The sequence below is a fragment of the Mustela lutreola genome, chromosome 1 (genome assembly GCF_030435805.1).
Source record: "Mustela lutreola isolate mMusLut2 chromosome 1, mMusLut2.pri, whole genome shotgun sequence".
Taxonomy (NCBI): domain Eukaryota; kingdom Metazoa; phylum Chordata; class Mammalia; order Carnivora; family Mustelidae; genus Mustela; species Mustela lutreola.
In genome coordinates, this window is record NC_081290.1 from 233987092 (window position 1) to 234006844 (window position 19753).

Sequence of the window (19753 nt, forward strand, 5' to 3'; positions counted from 1 at the left end):
GCCCTTCTCCAGAAGAGAGGTTAAGTGTCTGAGGTTTCCTTTCCCTAAGAAAGAACCCACAGGTTGGAGTCTCCCCCATGGTTTATCCACCCAAGTCCCCCATACAAGATTTGTTCAGTGAAGCTATTAAGGGAAACCAATGATTGTAGTCAGATTTCAGTTTCTCATGAGATCTGAGTTCAACAATACAATGGAAATATCCCGGGGTGCCTAGGTGGCTCAGTTGTTAAGCGTCTGCCTTCAACTCAGGTCATGATGCCAGGGTCCTGGGATAGAGCCTTCCGTGGTCTGAGGGAAGCTTGCTTCTCCCTCTCCCACTCCCCCTGCTTGTGTTCCCTCTCTCGAGGTTTCTCTCTGTGGCAAATGAATAAATAAAATCTTTAAAAAAATAGAAAATATCCCACCTTGATACATTCAGCATCTTTACAGTTATACCAGCAGTAGGGAACCTCCTGTATCTTCAAATCTGAGTTTAAAGGATTCTATAAATATAAAAGCAGTAGGCATAACAGCAACATTTAAAATAAAATTTTATTATATCTTTTACCTAAGTTAAAGCCCAGACATTCAAAATGTTTGACAGGTACAAAATATACTTTAAAAAGGGAGATACGATTGAGAAGATGTAAGAGATAAAAAGACAAAAATATTTTCCTTAATCTGGAAAGAAACAGACTGTGGAATGTGAAATGTGGCTATAAAACATGAACAGTTCTCTGGATTTGATGCTCATGAGGGCAGGGTTATCTCTCAACACAAATATCATAATTCATTTTATAAGTCACACAGCAGAGAGCAAACAGAATTTACACAGGTCCAGGAAATAAAAGGCAGATGTTAACAGGAAGCAATATAACATGAAAATTAAATGACTGTATTTGGTTATCAAATTCAGTTTCAAATCTTGGCACAGCACTCACAAACTGTACGGCTTAGTTATCTTGTTAATGATAGCCTCCTTTCTCTCACTTATAATGGGGGTCAACAACTCCAAAAACTTGTCATGAAGATTAGATAAAACCTCTGAAGTACTTAGCATAGTGCCTAAAACATGGTAAGCACTCAAGACCTGTTCATTGGCATTATTGTGTAGGGCTTAGATAAATTCCCAGATAATGCATAGTAAACCAACAGTGAGATCTGTGACAAGCTTTGTTTTATGTAAATTATCACTTTCATTTTCTTCATTTGGAAAGTTACATGTCAGTTTATAAGACCTCCATAATAAAGAACTTTAAAAAGTAAAACCAAAGTGAGTCACTATTAATTTGAACACATTTCCTTCAAGGCAAGGCATAGGTGCTTTTCAAGTTAATTTCAATCATGTGTCCTTATTGTTTATTTTTAATATTATATGCATTTTTCATTTTATAGCAGATTATTTAAAGGTTACCCAATATTCCTTTTATATAGATTATTACACATAATATTCCATTAAGTAAATGGGCCATACTTGAGTTTACTATTCTTTACTTTTATGTATTATATCCTAGTATTTTAAATATGATTTCTTTAAATAATTGTGTAATCAATATATTTTATGAGAAACATGCTTTCTGCATTTAGGAATATTTTTTTAGGATAGATTTCCAAAAGTGAGAATATAGCATTAAAGCATAGAACTTTAAAAAAATTCTTGCTGCAATGTGGGGAATTTGGGGGGTAAGGAAGGAATAAATGAAACAAGATGGGATTGGGAAGGAGACAAACCATAAGAGACTCTTAATCTCACAAAACAAACTGAGGGTTGCTTGTGGGGAGGTGGGTAGGGAAAGGGTGGTTGGGTTATGGACATTGGGGAGGGTATATGCTATGGTGAGTGCTATGAAATGTGTAAGCCTGATGATTCACAAACGTGTACCCCTGGGGCTAATAATACATTATATGTTAATAAAAAATAAAAAATTTAAAAAATTCTTGCTACATATGTCAATCATACCATCACCTTTGATGGTCATGCATTTATATTACAGCATTGTGAATTTTCATTAATAAAAACTGTGAATTTAATAGATAAAAATGCTGTCTAGTTGTTGATTTAATATATTATTTCTCAGATTATTAGTCAGGTGGAATAATTTTTTCCCTGTTAAAAAGCCAGTTGTATTTTTTGTCACTCTTCTTTATGTTTTTTTACTACATATTGGAACATTGGTGGATTTTCTATTTTTGACTTTTGGTACAGTAACATTATCAATAACATTTTGACCTATGGAAAGAAATCACAGTAGCCTCCAAACTTTCACTGCAAGCAGAGGCAGAATTTGGAGTTCACAGCAGAGAAAATCATTGATATGCTTATAGATAACTAGAATTAAGCTAGCTTTAGGAAATCCTTATGTCAAGCCCTTAAAGATAAGGGAAAGTAGAGTGGTAATGATCACCTTCTTCCCACATCCTGAGGGTCCTTGTCGTGGCTGATCTTGAACATAGCTAGCACACGAGTTCTGATCTGTTTGGTCTTGGCACCGTAGATGATGGGATTGATCACAGGAGGCAGGAGTAGATAAACATCACCCATGAGAACATGCACAATGGGATCAAGGCTGTTTCCAAAACGGTGTACCACTGAGAGGCCAATGAGAGGAACATAGAAAGCTAATACCACACCGATGTGTGACACACAGGTTCCAAAAGCCTTGGCCCGCTCTGACTTGGAAGGCAGTTGTAGAACTGTTCGTATAATCAGAAAATAGGACAAGGAGATAAACAGAACATCCACGCCCATAACCAATAGTATGGCAGTAAGACCATAGATCACATTGGGCAACGTGTCTGCATAGGCCAACTTCATCATATCCTGGTGGACGCAATAGGAGTGAGAGAGCACATTGGAGTGGCAGAAGGCCAGCCGCTTGATGAGCAGAGGCAGTGGGATAAAGAAGAGGGATCCACGGACAACAGCCACCATGCCAATCTGGGCTGTTACTGTATTGTTGAGCACTGCTGCATGGCGCAGTGGGTGGCAGATGGCTATATAGCGGTCAAAGGCCATGGCCAGCAGGATAGTGGATTCAATAGCTGAGAGAGCATGAATAAAAAACATCTGGGTAATGCAGGCATCAAAAGTAATCTCCCGGGAATCAAACCAGAAGAGGGCGAGGATCTTGGGCATGGTGGATGTTGACAAGGCCAGGTCAATTGCTGCCAGCATGCAGAGAAAGAGGTACATGGGAGCATGTAGGCTGCGCTCTGTCCTTACGATGAAGACCACGATGCAGTTTCCAAACACTGCCACGACATACATTGAAAGCAGGGGAAAGCCGATCCAAAAATGGGCTTCTTCTAATCCTGGGATACCAATAAGTACAAAGGTGGTATGTGTGAAGTTGCAGGAACTCATAGCTGGCATCGAGAAGGGGCGCTGGAGAGGGTGAGGTCACCCTGACAACCTGCTAGCCTGCTAGGACATGGAGCACAATCAGAGGCCAACCCTGGAAACCTGGAAACTGAATGCACCTTAGCTCTCCCTCTCCTACTCCTCCCTCTCACTCTTCCAAGCCCTTTAGGCTCTTTCATAAGCTCTGAAGCCCTCTTCCAAGGGGAAAATGATAGTTCAAACTCATTTATCGGGACGCCTGGGTGGCTCAGTTGGTTAATCAGCTGCCTTCGGCTCAGGTCATGATCCCAGCGTCCTGGGATCGAGTCCCACATCGAGTTCCTTGCTCCGCAGGGAGCCTGCCTCTCCCTCTGACTCTGCCTGCCACTCTGCCTGTGCTCTCTCTCTCTCTCTCTCTGACAAATAAATAAATAAAATATTAAAAAAAAAAACTCATTTATCAATTGCTCCTCTCCAGGTCCATTTACATTAATTTTTTTTAGATTTATTTATTTACTTGTTTATTTGAGAGAGCGAGAGCAAAAGAGAGAGCACCAGTGGAAGGACGAGGAGAGGGAGAGGGATAAGCAGACTCTGCTGAGTGTAGAGCCCAATGTGGAGTCTGATCCCAGGACCCCAAGATCATTACCTGAGCTGAAACCAAGAGTGGAATGCCCAACTGACTGAAGCACTCAGGCATCTCCCATTTACATTTTAAAAAATGGAATCTAGGGAGAACAAAGTTTATCCCAAAATGTATCCTTTCCAAATTCTTTTGGACTCCTCCTGGCCCACACTTTCACTACCCAGATATTGGGTGGTCCTTTTCTCAGACAGGTGTTAAGAGGTACCCTATTGAGAACCCTTTCCAGGTATGTTCTTTTTTTTTTCTTCCCTCAATTATTCATTCATTTTTATAAGCATCTACTTATATGACCTACTATGTACAAGGCTACTTGCTAGATGCTCATGATACAGAGATGAAAGACACATCTTTTGCTCTTCAGATACCCTGCCTATGGTGGAAGATAGACAAGTAACCCAATTATTAGACCTTTGGGGTGAGTGTTAGCCTAAGGTGTGCATTTAATGCATAGGATGGGGAGAGGCATGATCAGAGGAGACTTCCTGACAAAGATAATCCTTTTGATCAGTCTTCAAACATGAGTAGGAGTGAGACAGAGAAGGGAATAATGGGTATATGAAGCCAGTGGGGAGGGGGATTTTTTTCCTTCAAATTTTCAGGATTCTGGGTTCCCAGGTAGAAGGTCAGCAAGGGGAAAAAGAAACACAAAAATGACAGTTTTTTAAAAAGATGAGAAAAAAACCTAAGGGGAAAAAAAAGTCTGGAAACTCCTTTGGGGTCATCAAATGGAAGGGAGTAGCTCTCTCCAGTGACTTATCTGGAGATGAAGGTGCTGGTAAGATATGTGGCCTCCATCAGATCCTAGCTGCCAGACTTGTCCCTTGTGAAGGCTCTTCTCTCTGCTCCTGGCTGATTTGTCTCTCTGCACCTGAAAGCGACCTCCAGGCTATACTCTTGCCCTAGGGAAAACTTGGGTTGATCCTTGATACTCCTAGAGCTTTGGAAGCCCAGCATTGCTCTGCCCCTGCCATGCCACCCAAACACGTAGGCTTTGACCTCATCAAATACTTTCCCTGCTAGGCTTCTTAGGTACCCTCTTCTTTAGAGCTAATTGCCTCTAAAGAGCTAAGGGCTTGGCTTCAAGAAAAAGGACCTCTGAATCTTGGGAATAAACTCAATAGGTATCTTCATCAATGATAGGTAAAGTTATTCATCTCCCCAGGATTCTTCATCACTCCTGATCTGGGTCTTTACAGCAATTGGGGGATGCTCTTTAGGGGAGAGGGTTTGGAGAACAGCGGTCTTAAAATATAGTGTGATAAAATAGGAACTAAAATGTTTAACTTGGATGATCCCCATCATGGATAAGCAAAGAATATTCAAATCCAAGATCCAAAGATCACAGAATTCATACCTCTGACCACTATTTGCGCTTCTCCCTATCCTCAGATCTTATGTAAAGATGTAATAGCTACTCTCCTTGACAAATGTGAGATTCCAAATATGGGCCCACACTGCTATCAGAGAATGAGAAGCCTTTGTAATAGGCAGATAATTGTATCCTTAAATAAGATAAAAGTTTATATCTTATATCCATGCAACCATCTATGCATCTACCATTGGTAGTTTAGGGAGAGAGATTCAGAAATCTAAACAATTCAGGCTGAAAAGTCTGTGTAATGCTAAGGAAACTTCCCCAGAAGAAGACCAGATCACTAGACCTCTGTGGGGCCCAGAATGAAAGAAAAGGCATGGAGGGATTGCAGGGGGAGCACAGTAATGTATTTCCCCTTTCCCTAAGCCTCTTGCCCATGCTACTGTGTGAGTACCTACAGATACACGGGTCTTTATTGGCCACAGAGTTGGATCCTTTCCTGACTCCTCTTTCTTCAGGGCATCTTTTCTGCTTTTCTAGTAGCAGTCTAAGGCTTTGGGCCATTATATTGTCTCCCCAGTTACGTACCCAGAATACCACATATTTCTCTCCCATGTTGTCTGGCTTTCTGGCCAAAGTGACCCTTGGCTAGATCCAATTTTAGCTTCTCTTGAGTCTGGATGTGGCTTCTGCATTCATTATTACTTGCCTTTCTGTTCTGTCTGCTAGTGCTGTGGGATATTTCTTCTTAGCCCATGAAGATGCATTTGGGACACAAGGGTTTCTTCTTCCTGATATGAGACAGCTGTGGGGTCCTCGTGATCTCCTAAAATCGTAGGAGTTTGGCCTTCTTAGTTCTGGGTGAGGGTGCACTCACTTGAAATCCATGCAATCCTAGGAGAGAGCAGGTGGAGCTGGCTTACCCTTTCAAGTGCAGGCCTATTTATAATGCTGCCTAAGAGGCCCATGGGAACAGGCTGCGGGAGTATGTACTGAGGTCTCTGGGGCTTGGCGGGCAGGAGACAGTATCTCCATATTCACTTGTGAGTCAGTCCCACAGGCTTCCCACTTTTTCTGTCTGGTGTGTGTGTTGTGGGGGGTGATCAAGAAGGGGGCACTGCCACTGCCTCTGCCATCATTCCCACACTTACACATACAGGGATCTTGACAATCTATCCCCATTCTTCCAAATAACTCATACTCTCCCAGGTAGCAACAGTGGTTAGAAATTTTCCTCATTAACCACTTCCCTAGACATGACAGACAACAGGGGTTTATGGTTATGTCCCTGGGCTCTAGGAATTCACATCCTCTTTAAAAACCAAGATGGATACACAAAACTAGTAATTCCTATAACTCAGGATAAGAGCATGCATCTCAGTTTTTCATTTTCAGCTCTTCTTTTAGTTGATGAAATAGACCTTGAGATAGGGAAGTCACTCTCTTGCACCTGTGTTACAGATAAGAAATGAAGGAGATGAAGGCTCTTTGCCTTGGTCGCAGAGTTTTTAGTGATACTGGTCAGAGAACTAGGTATTCTGATTCTTTATTCATCCCCATTTAACAAATATTTATCAGGGGCTTGCAATGTAACAAGATATGCAATTTTTTTAAACCCACCCTTATAGATTATATATCTTGACGAGAGGGACACACAGTCCATGGTTAATATGAGAAATGAAATAGTTTCTCCTTATGACTACCTAAGAAGAAAAAAATAAAGGGAAGAAGAGAACAGGTAAGTATTGGAATGGGCAGTTGAAATTTTAATTTGAAGTTGGCAGGGAATGCCTCATATAATGGAGACATTTGAGGACTACCCTGGAGGGAGCAAGAAATATATCCATGAGATCTCTGAGGAAGACCATCCAAAGAAGAAAGACAAAAACCACAAAGTTTCTGAGAAGGGAGTGTATCTAGGGGTTTAGAATAATAAGGAGGCTGGTGTGTCTGGGCAGGGAGAACAAAGAGAAGAAAAATAGATATATAGGGATAGATAATATGGAATTGGATTGTATAGGGCTTTATTGGACTTTTTACAGGTCAGTTAAAGTTTTTAACTTGGAGTCTGAATAAAGGTAGCTACAACAGCAGCCATGTATTTAGTACTGTCCCAGCTTTCAGGAAAGTCTTCAATTCACTGTGAACATGTCAACTTTGGGTAGAGTGACATTTGATCTGCAAATCACCCATTCCCAAATGTTCAAACTACCCACTTCCTAGTAAGAAAAGCTTACAAGTTTCCAGGGTCGTTGGATAGAGGGGCCATCCATAGGTTAGTGTGTATGTAAGGGGTGGTGAAGTAGAAGAGAAACATCTGTAGAAGTAGTGTGAACATCTTTGCTGTCTGGTCTTTAGACTGAAGTTCCTTCTCATTCTGATTTTTAGGACTTTGTGTACCCCATCATTTTTCTCTAAGTTTCTTTCCCCCACCATAAACAAACAAATATGTAGCCTGTAAATCTATATCATCTGAACTTTTTCAATAGTGAATGAATGAGTCATTCAGTCATTCTAAGACCAGAATAAGTCCCTGGTCTTAGAAAGTGGGCACAGAATCTGTGATAAGAGAACAGTTATGAGAGAGTCTGAAAAGGGATGTCCTAAGAAAGAACCAGAAGGTACTGCAAAAGCACCTGGAAAGGACACCAGACAGGCTTGAGAAATCAGGGAATGTCTCCAAGAGTTACTTCTTTTCTATGTTAGGAGAAGGGAAATAGTGAGGGTGGTATAGAGGGAGGTAAAAGCTTGTGCAAAGGCTTTTGAGTGATCCAGAGCAGTCACAGTTAAGAAAGGCAAGTGGTTCGTTGTGCCTGGAGCACCGAACAGAGGGCAAACAATGAGGCTTGAGATTAAAATTTCAACTGAGAGATAAATAGAGCCAGCCACTATTAGTAGCTAGTAGTAACAGGGATACTATTATTTTATTATGTGGCAGACCCTGGTTTGGGGTCTGGAATATACCACGAATGAACAAAATTCTTATTCTTAAAGACCTTACCTGGTAATGGGGAAACTAGAGAAGAAATAAATAGGTATGTAATATTTTGGTGGGGGAAGGGAGTGCCAGGTATTAAACATAAGATAGGTAAGGAAGCGAGTAATTGCAGACAAGAATCAAGGGAGAGGAGGTGGTTTTTTTTTTTTTTTTTTAATTCTAATTAAAAAATTTTTTTTTCATTTATTTATTTTCAGCATAACAGTATCATTATTTTTTTCACCACACCCAGTGCTCCATGCAATCTGTGCCCTCTATAATACCCACCACCTGGTACCCCAACCTCCCACCCCCTGCCCCTTCAAAACCCTTGGATTGTTTTTCAGAGTCCATAATCTCTCATGATTCACCTCCCCTTCCAATTTACCCCAACTCCCTTCTCCTCTCTAACACCCCTTGTCCTCCATGATATTTGTTATGCTCCACAAATAAGTGAAACCATATGATACTTGACTCTCTCTGCTTGACTGATTTCACTCAGCATAATCTCTTCCAGTCCCATCCTTGTTGCTACAAAAGTTGGGTATTCATCCTTTCTGATGGAGGTGGTTGTTTTTAATGTAGGAAGGTAACATTTAGGCAGAGACCTGCATGAAGTGAGGCAGGAAACCACAAGGGTGTCTGGGGGAAGAACATTCCAAGTAGCGAGGACAGAAAGTGTGAAGTTTGGTGTTGAAACATGTATGGTGATATTAAGGAAATATTTGGAGGTAGTACAGGTATAATAGAATGAATAAAGGGGAGAGTAGTAGGAGATGAAGTTGAGATGGTAGAGGGGAGTTAAATCATACAGATTCTCATAAACTATTCTAATGACTGTGAGTTTTCCTTGGGTAAGACAGGGGGCCACAGGACATGTTGAATGGAAGAAGTGGCATGCTCTACTTTATGTATTAAAATAATCATTCTAACTACCATGGGGAAAGTAAAGCAAAAGTGGATGAAGGAAGATCTACCAGGAGACTATTATGATGGCGGGGCACATGGTGGTATTAGTAGAAGTAGTAGAAAGTAGTTAGATTCCAGGTATCAATATCTGGAGTATCTGAAAGAAAGAGTCATCGGCATTTGCCAATAGGTTGGATGTGGAGTAGGAGTGTCAGAGAGGTATCAGTAATAACTCCAAAAACTCTATCTCAGCCACATGAAAAATAGAGTTTTTAAGTTAGGGAAGACATGGTTGATGTGAATATTAAGATATGTTTTTGGACATGATGAGTCTGAGATGATTATTAAACATTCAAATAGGAGTACTGATACATAGGATATGAGTCGGGACTATAAATATTAGTTTGGGATTTGCCAGCATGTAGGTGAGATTTGAAGCCATGATGCTAGATGAGATAACTAAAAATGGGAATATAATAAAGAATAAACAGGTCTGAGTACAAAATCCTAGAACATTCCAACATACAAAGATCATGGAAATGAAGACCAACACTAATGGAGACTGAAAATTGTAAAGCTTACTGAGAATTTTGACACCATCTAGTTATTAAATAGTACTGTTGTCACTTAATAAATTTCCTGTGGATATCACTTACTAATCCTTCCTTGCTGGATCTCATACCCCCTGTAGAGCCCATCTTTATGCAGTGATACCAATGCATCATTGAAATATGCACTTTAAATATTTGAGAATTAATGGCCATTCCTACTTGCTGGATTAAGCCATTATGTGAAGTAAATGGAATTAAACATTTCCAAGTAAATGACACAAATTGAAATTCATTTACAATTCTTAGTCATTTTTGAGTTTCTGCTGGGGCAGAAAGTTGATGGAAGGCAGAGAAAAATTCTGGAATATGTTTACTTAGGAAAGAACATAAAGTAGAAATATATTTGTATTTTTCAGGTTTGAAAATTCTGTTTTGGATTTTTTCTCCATAATTTGGTTGAAAATTTCTAGAGGATAGACTTGTGAGGTTGTTTGTTTGTTTGTTTGTTTCTTTTGCTTCTTTATGTCCCCTAGTACAAATTACATGGACTCATATATATGTATCTATACAAATTATATACATGTATACTCATATATAGTTTATATTATAGGTAGCAACATAGCTAAAGTTAAGAGAGTTGGGGGACCATGGAGTAAGTTTGCATGCATGTGAAATACGGTTCTGTTGTTTATGAGCTGTTTAAGCAAGAAACTTAATATTTTTGTGCCTCAATTTTCTCATTGATCAAAGAACTAACTACCTTTTAATGTTGTTTCAGATGTGTGTTAATAAATGCAAACCATGACTAGTCAAAGGAAATAATAAATGTTAGTAAAAATTATTATTGCATTTAGAAAAATACTGCCTATTTCTCATAAAGATATGGCTTTCTCATAATGTGTCATACCAACTGCTCTAAAGTAGACAAAGTCAGAAAATTCAGTTTGTTGGCAGGATAAACAACAGTTTAGAACAAACAGTGATGGATGGGAGAAATGATAGACTTAAGGCTTCATACTGCTCATTCCTTCTATTCTTATGTCTCTGTCTCTTCATCTGTAAAATAAAGGGTTGAGCTGATGTTCTAAATATATTCCAGCTTTAATTCTAAGTTTTTGTTTCATGATCATCAGCTTTGTTTTTAAATTGATAGTGTTAGGCCATCTCTAGAATTCTATGTGTCTTTGGAATAGATAATTTTGATCACAGCTCTGCGTATTTGTTTGGTCTTCACACTGTAGATGATGGGGTTCATTACAGGAGGGATCAGGAGGTAAGTGTTAGCAATCATTGTATGAACATAGGCTGGGGCTCGTTTCCCAAATCTGTGAACAAAGGACAGACTGATCAATGGAAAGTAGAAAATAACAACAGCCCCAATATGGGAGATACATGTGCTGAAGGCTTTCTTCCTCTCTTCTGGGGATGCAATGCTGAGGACGGTCTTAATAATCAAAATGTAAGAGAGGAGGATGAAGATTGAGTCCACACCAACAGTAGAGATCATGGCAGTCAATCCAACTGCATTGTTGATCCTGGTGTCTGTGCATGAGAGCTTCATCACATCAGGGTGGAAGCAGTAGGAGTGGTGAAGCACGTGGCTGCGGCAGAAGGACAGTCTTTTAAGAAGTGCAACCATTGGTGTCAGCATTAGTGTCCCTCTGATGACAATTGCCACTCCAATTTGAGCTATTCTGGAATCAGTTAAAATGGTGGCATACCTGAGTGGATTAGAGATGGCTACAAAACGATCAAAGGCCATGGCCAACAGCACTGAGGATTCCATGACAGTGAAGAGTTTAATAAAGAACATCTGTAACAAGCAGGCATTAAAGCTGATCTCCCTGGCATCGAACCAGAATATACCCATCATGGTGACCAGGGTGGATATGGACAGGCCGAGGTCAGTGGTGGACAGCATGGAGAGGAAATAATACATGGGTTTGTGGAGGCTGGGCTGGGTGACAATGGCAAAGAGGATCAGGCTGTTTCCTGAGAGAGCGGTTATGTAGAGAAAGCAGAAGGGAATGGAGATCCAGATGTGGAAGGCTTCCAGCCCGGGAACACCAGTTAGGAGGAAAATGATGGAAGTAGATGTGGTATTCCAGAAGTTTGACATGCTAGATTAAAAACACAGAGTTCCAAGATGAAACTCTGGAACAACAACAATACTGTATTACTAGTATTAATCCAATTACAAATAATTTTATTCAACCAAAAACTAACCGAAGATGAATATTTATATACTCTGTAAAAATGAATTGCTCATTGAAATTGATAAAGGAATATAAGATTTCAACTGCTGTAGTAGATACTGTTCTTTTTCTTATATATACCTCTATCCATTATTTTTCTTTCCTGGGACACTTTGCTGGTAGCTATGTTCATATGATGCGACCTTTCCTTCCACTTCTCTAGCCAGAGATGACTGGGTGAAGGAAAGTCACTTTACTCAAGACTGGTCAATTATATTTCATCCTTTCTGGATTTTCAAATTGTGTTTAAGAGGTAGCAGCTTAGTTTGTCCATATAGTTAGCATCAGAGGAAAGTAGACTGGGGCTGTGGAGCAGCAATATTATATCAGCCTCAAGTGTAGAAAGCAGAGAAGCTTATAGACAATCTGGAAAGCCAGAAAATACTGAGAAAGAGATACTTATGATACAAAGTACCACCTATGAAATGCTAATAGGTGGCTTAGGCACCAGTGCAGTCATGTGCAGATGTCTACAGTATCTAACCTTGAAAGTGACACCTGCAATGTGGCATCTGGTGTCTCATTTGGAAAGTGGAGTTAGAACACACATGCCTACCACCTTAGGGATAGAGGCCTCTGCCCCTCCCCCCATCTGTGATATAGCATGCTGCCTTGTTCAGATAGAGTTTTCTCTTGAACTGCCTGAAGACTAGTTGTTCTCCATTTTGTTAAGATATACTTCTCAGGAGATATTTAATAGAATTTTACTGTTTTGCTTTGGAGGGGAAGATATACCTTTACTAAAAGTCTGAAAGTTAACAAGTTTAACAGGTTTGATGTTTAACAAGTTCTCTTAGCACTTTTCATAAATATTTTGATTTTTGAAAACAATTTTAGTAATTATAGTTTTAAAAAATACATAGTGATCAGAAAGGCAAATTGAACTCTACTTAGTAAATGAATAGTTCTTATGATAATTAAAGAAATGGGTTCACCTCTCATGTTCCAGAAGTCTTTGACCTGTTTATTTACTATTAATTTCCAGAGCATAGGTCTTAGCTTTTGAGGTTAACAACTTCCTAGGTTCCTTGGGAGCTAGAGTAATTACAAAAAAGGGAACAGTTCAATTGTATATAAAAGGCTTGGGGTATCTGGAGAAGTCTTCTTAGGAAAATCAGTGCTTGAAAGATTGCTATGTTTTGTGTAAATAGAAATGAAGTATTCCAAGGCTACTAGAACAGCATATGTGAAAGTGTTGAGCCAGAATGAATTCTTCAAGATGTTAGAATCAAGTGAGGGAGAAGGAATAGTACTGTTTATAATAACTTCAGCATCTAGTGTACAGTGGTGAATGATAAAAAAAGGGTTATGGGGGTGCAGAGTGTTTCCACAGGTGTTACTTATGTTTGGCTATCATGGAGATTTTCACAATGCTTATCACTATGGCATACAATGATTGAGTTGTAACTTTGTTATAGAGTGCTAAGAAATTTTATGAGATTTTTTTTTTTTAAAGATTTTATTTATTTATTTGACAGAGAGAAATCACAAGTAGATGGAGAGGCAGGCAGAGAGAGAGAGAGACGGAAGCAGGCTCCCTGCCGAGCAGAGAGCCCGATGTGGGACTCGATCCCAGGACCCTGAGATCATGACCTGAGCCGAAGGCAGCGGCTTAACCAACTGAGCCACCCAGGCGCCCTATGAGATTTTTTTTTAAATTACTATTAGAACGAATTATCTTTCATCCTAATTTCTTCCTGATTCCCTTTATATTATTTTGGTAATTCAGACAATGTGTAATTCATTACACATTTTCATTCTTGTCATTTTTTCCCTCCTCATTTTGTTGAGGAATCAGAAGAAAAACACAATGTGTAGGCTGAACTGATCTGAGCTGAGTCTGGCAGAAGAGAATTCCATCAAATTCCTTTCTTTCCATTTCTCTACAACTGTGTCTTCCTGTACCCTCTCCTTATCCATGCTGGGTACAGACACAGAAGATTCCTTATTCCTTTTTTATAGCCAATAACTCCATCTAAGCTCTTGATCAGCCGTCATCAAGACTTAGTTCGTTTCAGTATCAAACTGGGAGCTCACTGGGTATTGTGTCAGCCCTAAGGATATGAAGCAAATAAAATGGCAGTGATTTGGTGCCTGAGATAACCAGAGAGGTTGTTAACGCTTCATCTTTTTAAGGCTGAAAACCTTATCTTTAATTAGAGTCCAGGGACGTCTATGAAAATGAAAACTTACCAGTTTGGAGCACTACTACATGCCAGGCACCCTGCATATAAGAGGAATCAGAGACAAAGAAATACTACTAGCTGTAGAGTGCATCAGGTAGAGTATTACTAAGTGATAAGATAGAATAGTGTAGAGTGACGGGTTCTGAGTGTGTGTATACATGAATGTGTCTGTGTGTGTTAAGAGGAATTAGCTCTAAGACCTCTTAACTAAGTAGATAAATTAGAACTGTGAAATGTTTTGATGGGTGGATGTGAGTTTACAAGGATGCAAAGCAGGAAAAGGGTGTTCTTGACATAGATAACAACATGGGCAGAAACTGAATAAAATAATAACAGGGTTTGTTGGACAACTACAAGAAAATTAAAATGCTGGAGGCTTAAGTATGATGCTGGGTGATGTGGGACATGAGTGAGAGAAATCAGCAGGCCAGGACATGAGAGTCTTCATTCCACGGAAAGGAGAGGGAACGTCAATTTTAGTTGCAGAGCTAGGCATTTCCAAATATTTTATGAATAACTAAACAAATTATTTTTCATTTCTTCTCCCTTAACTCTAACAAAATTCCTTTCCTTCTTTAGTATCTTAGATAATACCAGTGGCTCCTTTTCTGGAGCTTCAGTTCTCAAGTTATACCCCAAACCATTAAGGAATGCTCCCTACACATTTATATAGATGCTTTCAACATGACATTAAGTTCAACTATGACAGATGGACCATCTTTCTTAACCGGCTCCTGTGCTTCGCTAGTAAGGGAAATAAGAGACAAACCCTATTTTCCCCTCAATTTCCTGCCTTACATTTTATAATGACAAAAAATATTATTTGAAGGACAGTCTGCCTGTGATTATTATTCCTTCACCTTCAGTAATAATCTGGGTTCTTTGTCTAATGGCTCTCGGGAAATTCTCCAACTTGTCACCAATGACTTTCTAAACACCAAATCCAAAAGTTTATCTTCAGATTTGTTTTTCTCTCTCTCATCTCAAATTTTTGCTGTTTTAGGCACCTTTTCTTGTCTTTTCTTTAGGTACTTTCTCCTTCATTAGGTTCAGTGATAGTTATTCTGTGTGAGTTTTTTTTGTTTTTTTTTTTTTTTAATTTCTTTATGGAACAGTGTTTTTGTTCTGTCTTTCCAGTTTTCCAGTTGTGGTGTTCTTTAAGAGTCTTTTTCTTTCAAGAAGCCCCTGTTTTTTTTTTTTTTTTTTTTTTTTTTTTTTGTCTCTGGTATACTATACTTGGGATATCTTGGTTTTTCCCACGGCTTTAAATAGCACTTATATTCAGATGACACGCAAATCTGAAATCTAATTATAGAGTCTCCTGAGTTCTATATTTCGAAAGTTAACAGGATCTGAAGCAATGGCAAAAATGTCTGGGCTGAAACTTGAAGGCAGTCGTGAATCCTGGAACTAGAGTGAGGTGATAAAACAGGCAATTTGGAAAACTAATGGGCAGCAGTCTGGAGAGCAGGTCAAAGCTCTCTGCTTGGTGACAGTGAACAAAAGTGAATAAGCTACTTTATCTACCCATGAGGCATACTCCCTCCTTGTAATCCATCAGACACCTCCACCTCAATATGGGCCAAACGGAGCTCATTCCTTCCCCCATTCCAAACCTGGCTCTCTCTCCTATGTCTCATTTGTCAGTAAATGACATCAAACTAACAAATCATCTCATCAGAGTTACTGCCCTCACATACACACATGTTCACACACTCTTCTCCCTCTCTTTCATCCTGTACATGCAAATGTTCATCAAACACTTGCAAATCGATATATTGATTTTACTTCTAAAATGTCAAAAACTGGAAAATCCAGAGGTTTCTATTTGAGGGTCAAGTAATAGCAATGTGATTCATGGTGGGTGCTTGAAGCTGAACTTCATTGCGCTTTCCTTAATTGAATGAACTTACCTGTTCCTAACATCTTTGTTAGGGGGCTAAGAGATTTATCAAGGGGAGGTACTAAAATTCTTTAAAACTACTCTATGCTGCCATCACCCTGGAATCTGTCCAGTCTATCCTCTCCAATTCTGGTAAACCTTCCTTTTCTTCTGTAAAATATAAGCTATAGTCTCCTAATTAATTTTCCTGTCTCCCAGATCACAGTGATGCTCTTCTTTCACTGCACTATTATGAGCTATGGCTACTATGACTTTAACTCCAGAACAGATGATATAGCTTTATCAGTATTGTCCAAGTCATTGCTAATGGCATCGCTATAGTGTGTGACTGATCTCTGTTCAGATCCTCACTCAGACACTAACTAGTTTTGAGACTATTTGTAACAATAATAAAAAAAAAATTACTCATAACAACAGCTACCATTTATTATTGGAATTTGTTCTGTGAACATTACAGTGCTAAGCATTTGAGAAACATTCTCTTAATTCTTATTACAACATCATTTGGCAAGTATTACTAAATTCACTTTGATTCCCCTTTTCTGGTAACCGAGTATGAGAGAGGTTATGAAACATGTTCAGAATCACACCCAGCTAGTGAATGTCAGAATTGGGATTTTAAACCCAATAAAAAAAAATTGATCCCCCAAATTATGGTTTCATGTATAAGTAGTGTAAACTTCCTTTGATGCAGTTTCCTCATCTATAAGGTAGACTATATCTTGCTCCTAATAGAATGCCTGGCATGCAGTAAATGTTCAAATTTTTTTTTTAATTTTTAGTAAGAATAATTGGGCTTAGGAATGATTCCTTCAGCTCCTGACAGCCTTTTTGGCTTTTTCAAGTACCAAACCACTATAATAACATATATAGCACCCTGATTAAGTCATTTGCTTAACAAACCACAAACTATTTTTAATTTCTTGAGGAATCTCCACACTGTTTTCCAAAGTGGCTGTACCAACTTGCATTCCCAGAGGGGGAGGCAAACCATGAGAGACTATGGACCCTGAGAAACAAATTGAGGGTTTTAAGGGGGAGGGAGTGGGGGAGGATGGGTGAGGTTGGTGGTGGGTATTAAGAAGGGCATGTATTGCATGGAGCACTGGGTGTGGTGCATAAACAATCTTGGAACACTGAAAGAATAAAATAAAATTAAACAAAACAAACCACAAACTGTGCAACCCACACGGGGCAGAAAAATGACCTTTTGCTGCAGGTTTCCTGAGAATAAATAATTCTATAAATTCTGCTGTGTATCTCAGCCCACCATCTGACTATCTCATCTAATTCTGAACATTGTGAGGAAATTCTTCCTGTGGATAAAAAAATTCAGCTCACCTAGAGTCAAGTCTTTTCTTTGAACAAAACAGTTTTACTTACAGAATTTGTACTTGTCCCTCTCGGGCTGACTCAGAAGGCTGAGGAGACTTGATTCCAGGGGAGGACAGAGCTTATGAGGAGACTTGTTGCAGCCTGAATGGAGACAGGCACAGAGCTGAGAGGCCCATTCCTCGTGGTGGTGTCACTCACTGTGTCTCCAGGGGTACGGTGGTTCCCAGAAGACTTCTTTTGCCTTTTACAGTCTTTGTCTGTTCCATTACGCAATTACTCATTGTGGTCATGTGCTTTATAGGCTGATGTAATTTTTTTCCCCCTGGGCCCTCTTATTGAAGTGGGTTTTTTTTAACAAAAACAATTTTAAGACATAATTCACATATCATAAAATTCACCCATTTAAAATGTACAATTCAATAGTTTTTAATAAATGTACCCAGTTGTACATGCATCATCATGGTCTACCTTTAGAAAATTCTTATTACTGCAAAAAGAAATCCCATGCCCATGAGCAGTCACTCTGAAGAGGATTTTAAAAAATGAAATATTATACTAAATTGCTAAAGGGAATATCATCTGGTGAGTGTAAGTCACATTCCACTTGGTAGCTCGTTAGCATCTATTACTATTCATGGTAGTCTTGTTTCATTAGCCTACCTGTGCTTTTTAGCAGCCTGTCTTTTATAACTAGGAAAAAACATAATTTACTCATCTATACACACATCCAGTAAAATATTGCATAAGACTGTCCTGTATTCTAAACATCATGCTAAAGTGCTGGAGATTAAGAAAGTGGGGGTGGGGATTCAACACTGTTCTTACTGTCCATGGTCTCTTAGTTTAGTATAGAATCACACTTAGCTGATAATTACCATACTGATAATTAGTGATAGTGTTCTCTTAGAGGCATGAACCAAATACATTTTTATTTACTTTTTCATAACTTAATCTATTTTCTATTTTTTTTTTGTTGTTGTTGTTTTTCTTTTTTTTTCTTTTTTATAAACATATATTTTTATCCCCAGGGGTACAGGTCTGTGAATCTATTTTGAATCCCAGCACACTAACTGGAAGGAAACTGACAAAAATAACTTGGGATTCCCCCTACTTGTGTTTAAATGTTGCGGATCTTACATTGTACCAAGAACTTAGACTTTGCGGGTGGTGGATCTGGCCGGTAATGCAATCTGAAAAGAGGTGACAATTGCTTTAGTAAATAGAGTGCCCACAGATTGATGTAGACTGTCCATCTTTTCTACTTATGGTTCCTTTAGATCCTTAGATGTTCCCACCATTTCTGGACCACTCTAGAACATGTGAGTCTTGAAGTCTACCCTTGATTTCGGTCTTATACTCTGCATATAAGCCTGCAGATACTAATATCTTTGAAATTATACTTGGAGTATAATCAGACTTCATCACCACCATAAGTGCCTCCTTTTTCTTAAGCACCATTATCTCTCACTTGGATAATTTCAATAGTTTCCTAACTATTCTCCCTGCTTCCATCTTTATCTCTCCCTACCATCCAGTCTGTTTCATCACAGAAAAGATCTTGGCCTGACATACTTTATTCTTTATAATGTAACAACAAACTTTATCATGCATTCTGTACCCAAAATATTATAAAGTGTTTTTGGTAGAGGAAATGGCACCCTGCAAAGATGTCCACATCTTAATGCCTGGAACCCATGAATATATTACCTTTACACAGTAGAAAGGATTTTGCAGATGTGATTGGTCTGGAAGACCTTGAGATGAAATTATCCTGAATTATCTGGGTGGGTTCATTCTAACACATGAGTCCTTAAAAGTGGAGAAACAGAGGTGGCAGCCTGAGAAGGGCTTGATCTACCATTGCTAGCTTTGAAGATGGCAGAGGGTGGGAGATCAGTGAGCCAAGGAGTGGGCAGTCTCTAGAAGGAGAAAAGGCAAAGGTATTGTTCTCCCTTATGCCCTCTAGAAAATAATGCAGCCCTGTTGATGCCTTGATTTTTAGCTCCGTCAGAGTCTTATCAGTCTTCTGACCTACATGACTGTAAGATAATAAATTTGATGAAAGAATCCCTATCACTTTGATTTATACAGTTACCAAGGATTAGAGAATTTAAGTAACTTACTTAGGTCTCTCAGTTAATAAGTGTCACAACCACTGTTTGAAGCTTGGGCTATTGGGGAACCCTTTAAAGTTTTAAAACCCATTCTCCAGAGAATCTCCACATGCCATTCATCTGCCACTAATTCCAATTCAAATTGTTCTAACCCAACAGCATGTATGCCATGTATGCATGGTTATGTGCTAGCCTGGATGTTAACATTCTGTCAGCTGTATATACTTGTATTTTGCATATGAA

At 39.1% G+C, this 19753-nt stretch overlaps 2 protein-coding genes across 3 annotated transcripts; both read right to left on the reverse strand.

Moving 5' to 3' along the window:
* Nucleotides 1–513: 513 nt before the first annotated feature.
* On the reverse strand, nucleotides 514–17617 carry LOC131808303 (olfactory receptor 51E2). Of its 2 annotated transcripts, none has more exons than XM_059134302.1 (2): nucleotides 17445–17617; nucleotides 514–3400 (listed from the first exon to the last, which is right to left on the reverse strand). In XM_059134302.1, the coding sequence occupies exon 2, from the start codon at nucleotides 3350–3352 to the stop codon at nucleotides 2381–2383; it is 972 nt and encodes a 323-aa protein (XP_058990285.1). In that variant the 5' UTR covers nucleotides 3353–3400; nucleotides 17445–17617; the 3' UTR covers nucleotides 514–2380. The 2 variants fall into 2 exon arrangements, with proteins under 2 accessions (XP_058990285.1, XP_058990276.1); XM_059134293.1 differs by having other exon boundaries at nucleotides 514–6174.
* LOC131808314 (olfactory receptor 51F2-like) lies at nucleotides 10591–11836 on the reverse strand. Its single transcript, XM_059134314.1, has one exon. It carries the CDS (start codon nucleotides 11834–11836, stop codon nucleotides 10892–10894), a length of 945 nt encoding a protein of 314 aa, XP_058990297.1. The 3' UTR covers nucleotides 10591–10891.
* Nucleotides 17618–19753: the final 2136 nt, after the last annotated feature.

What these genes read in the sequence shown, in the direction of transcription:
- LOC131808303 (XM_059134302.1), bottom strand. Translation starts at nt 3,352, where the DNA reads ATGCCAGCTATGAGTTCCTGCAACTTCACACATACCACCTTTGTACTT.
- LOC131808314 (XM_059134314.1), bottom strand. Translation starts at nt 11,836, where the DNA reads ATGTCAAACTTCTGGAATACCACATCTACTTCCATCATTTTCCTCCTA.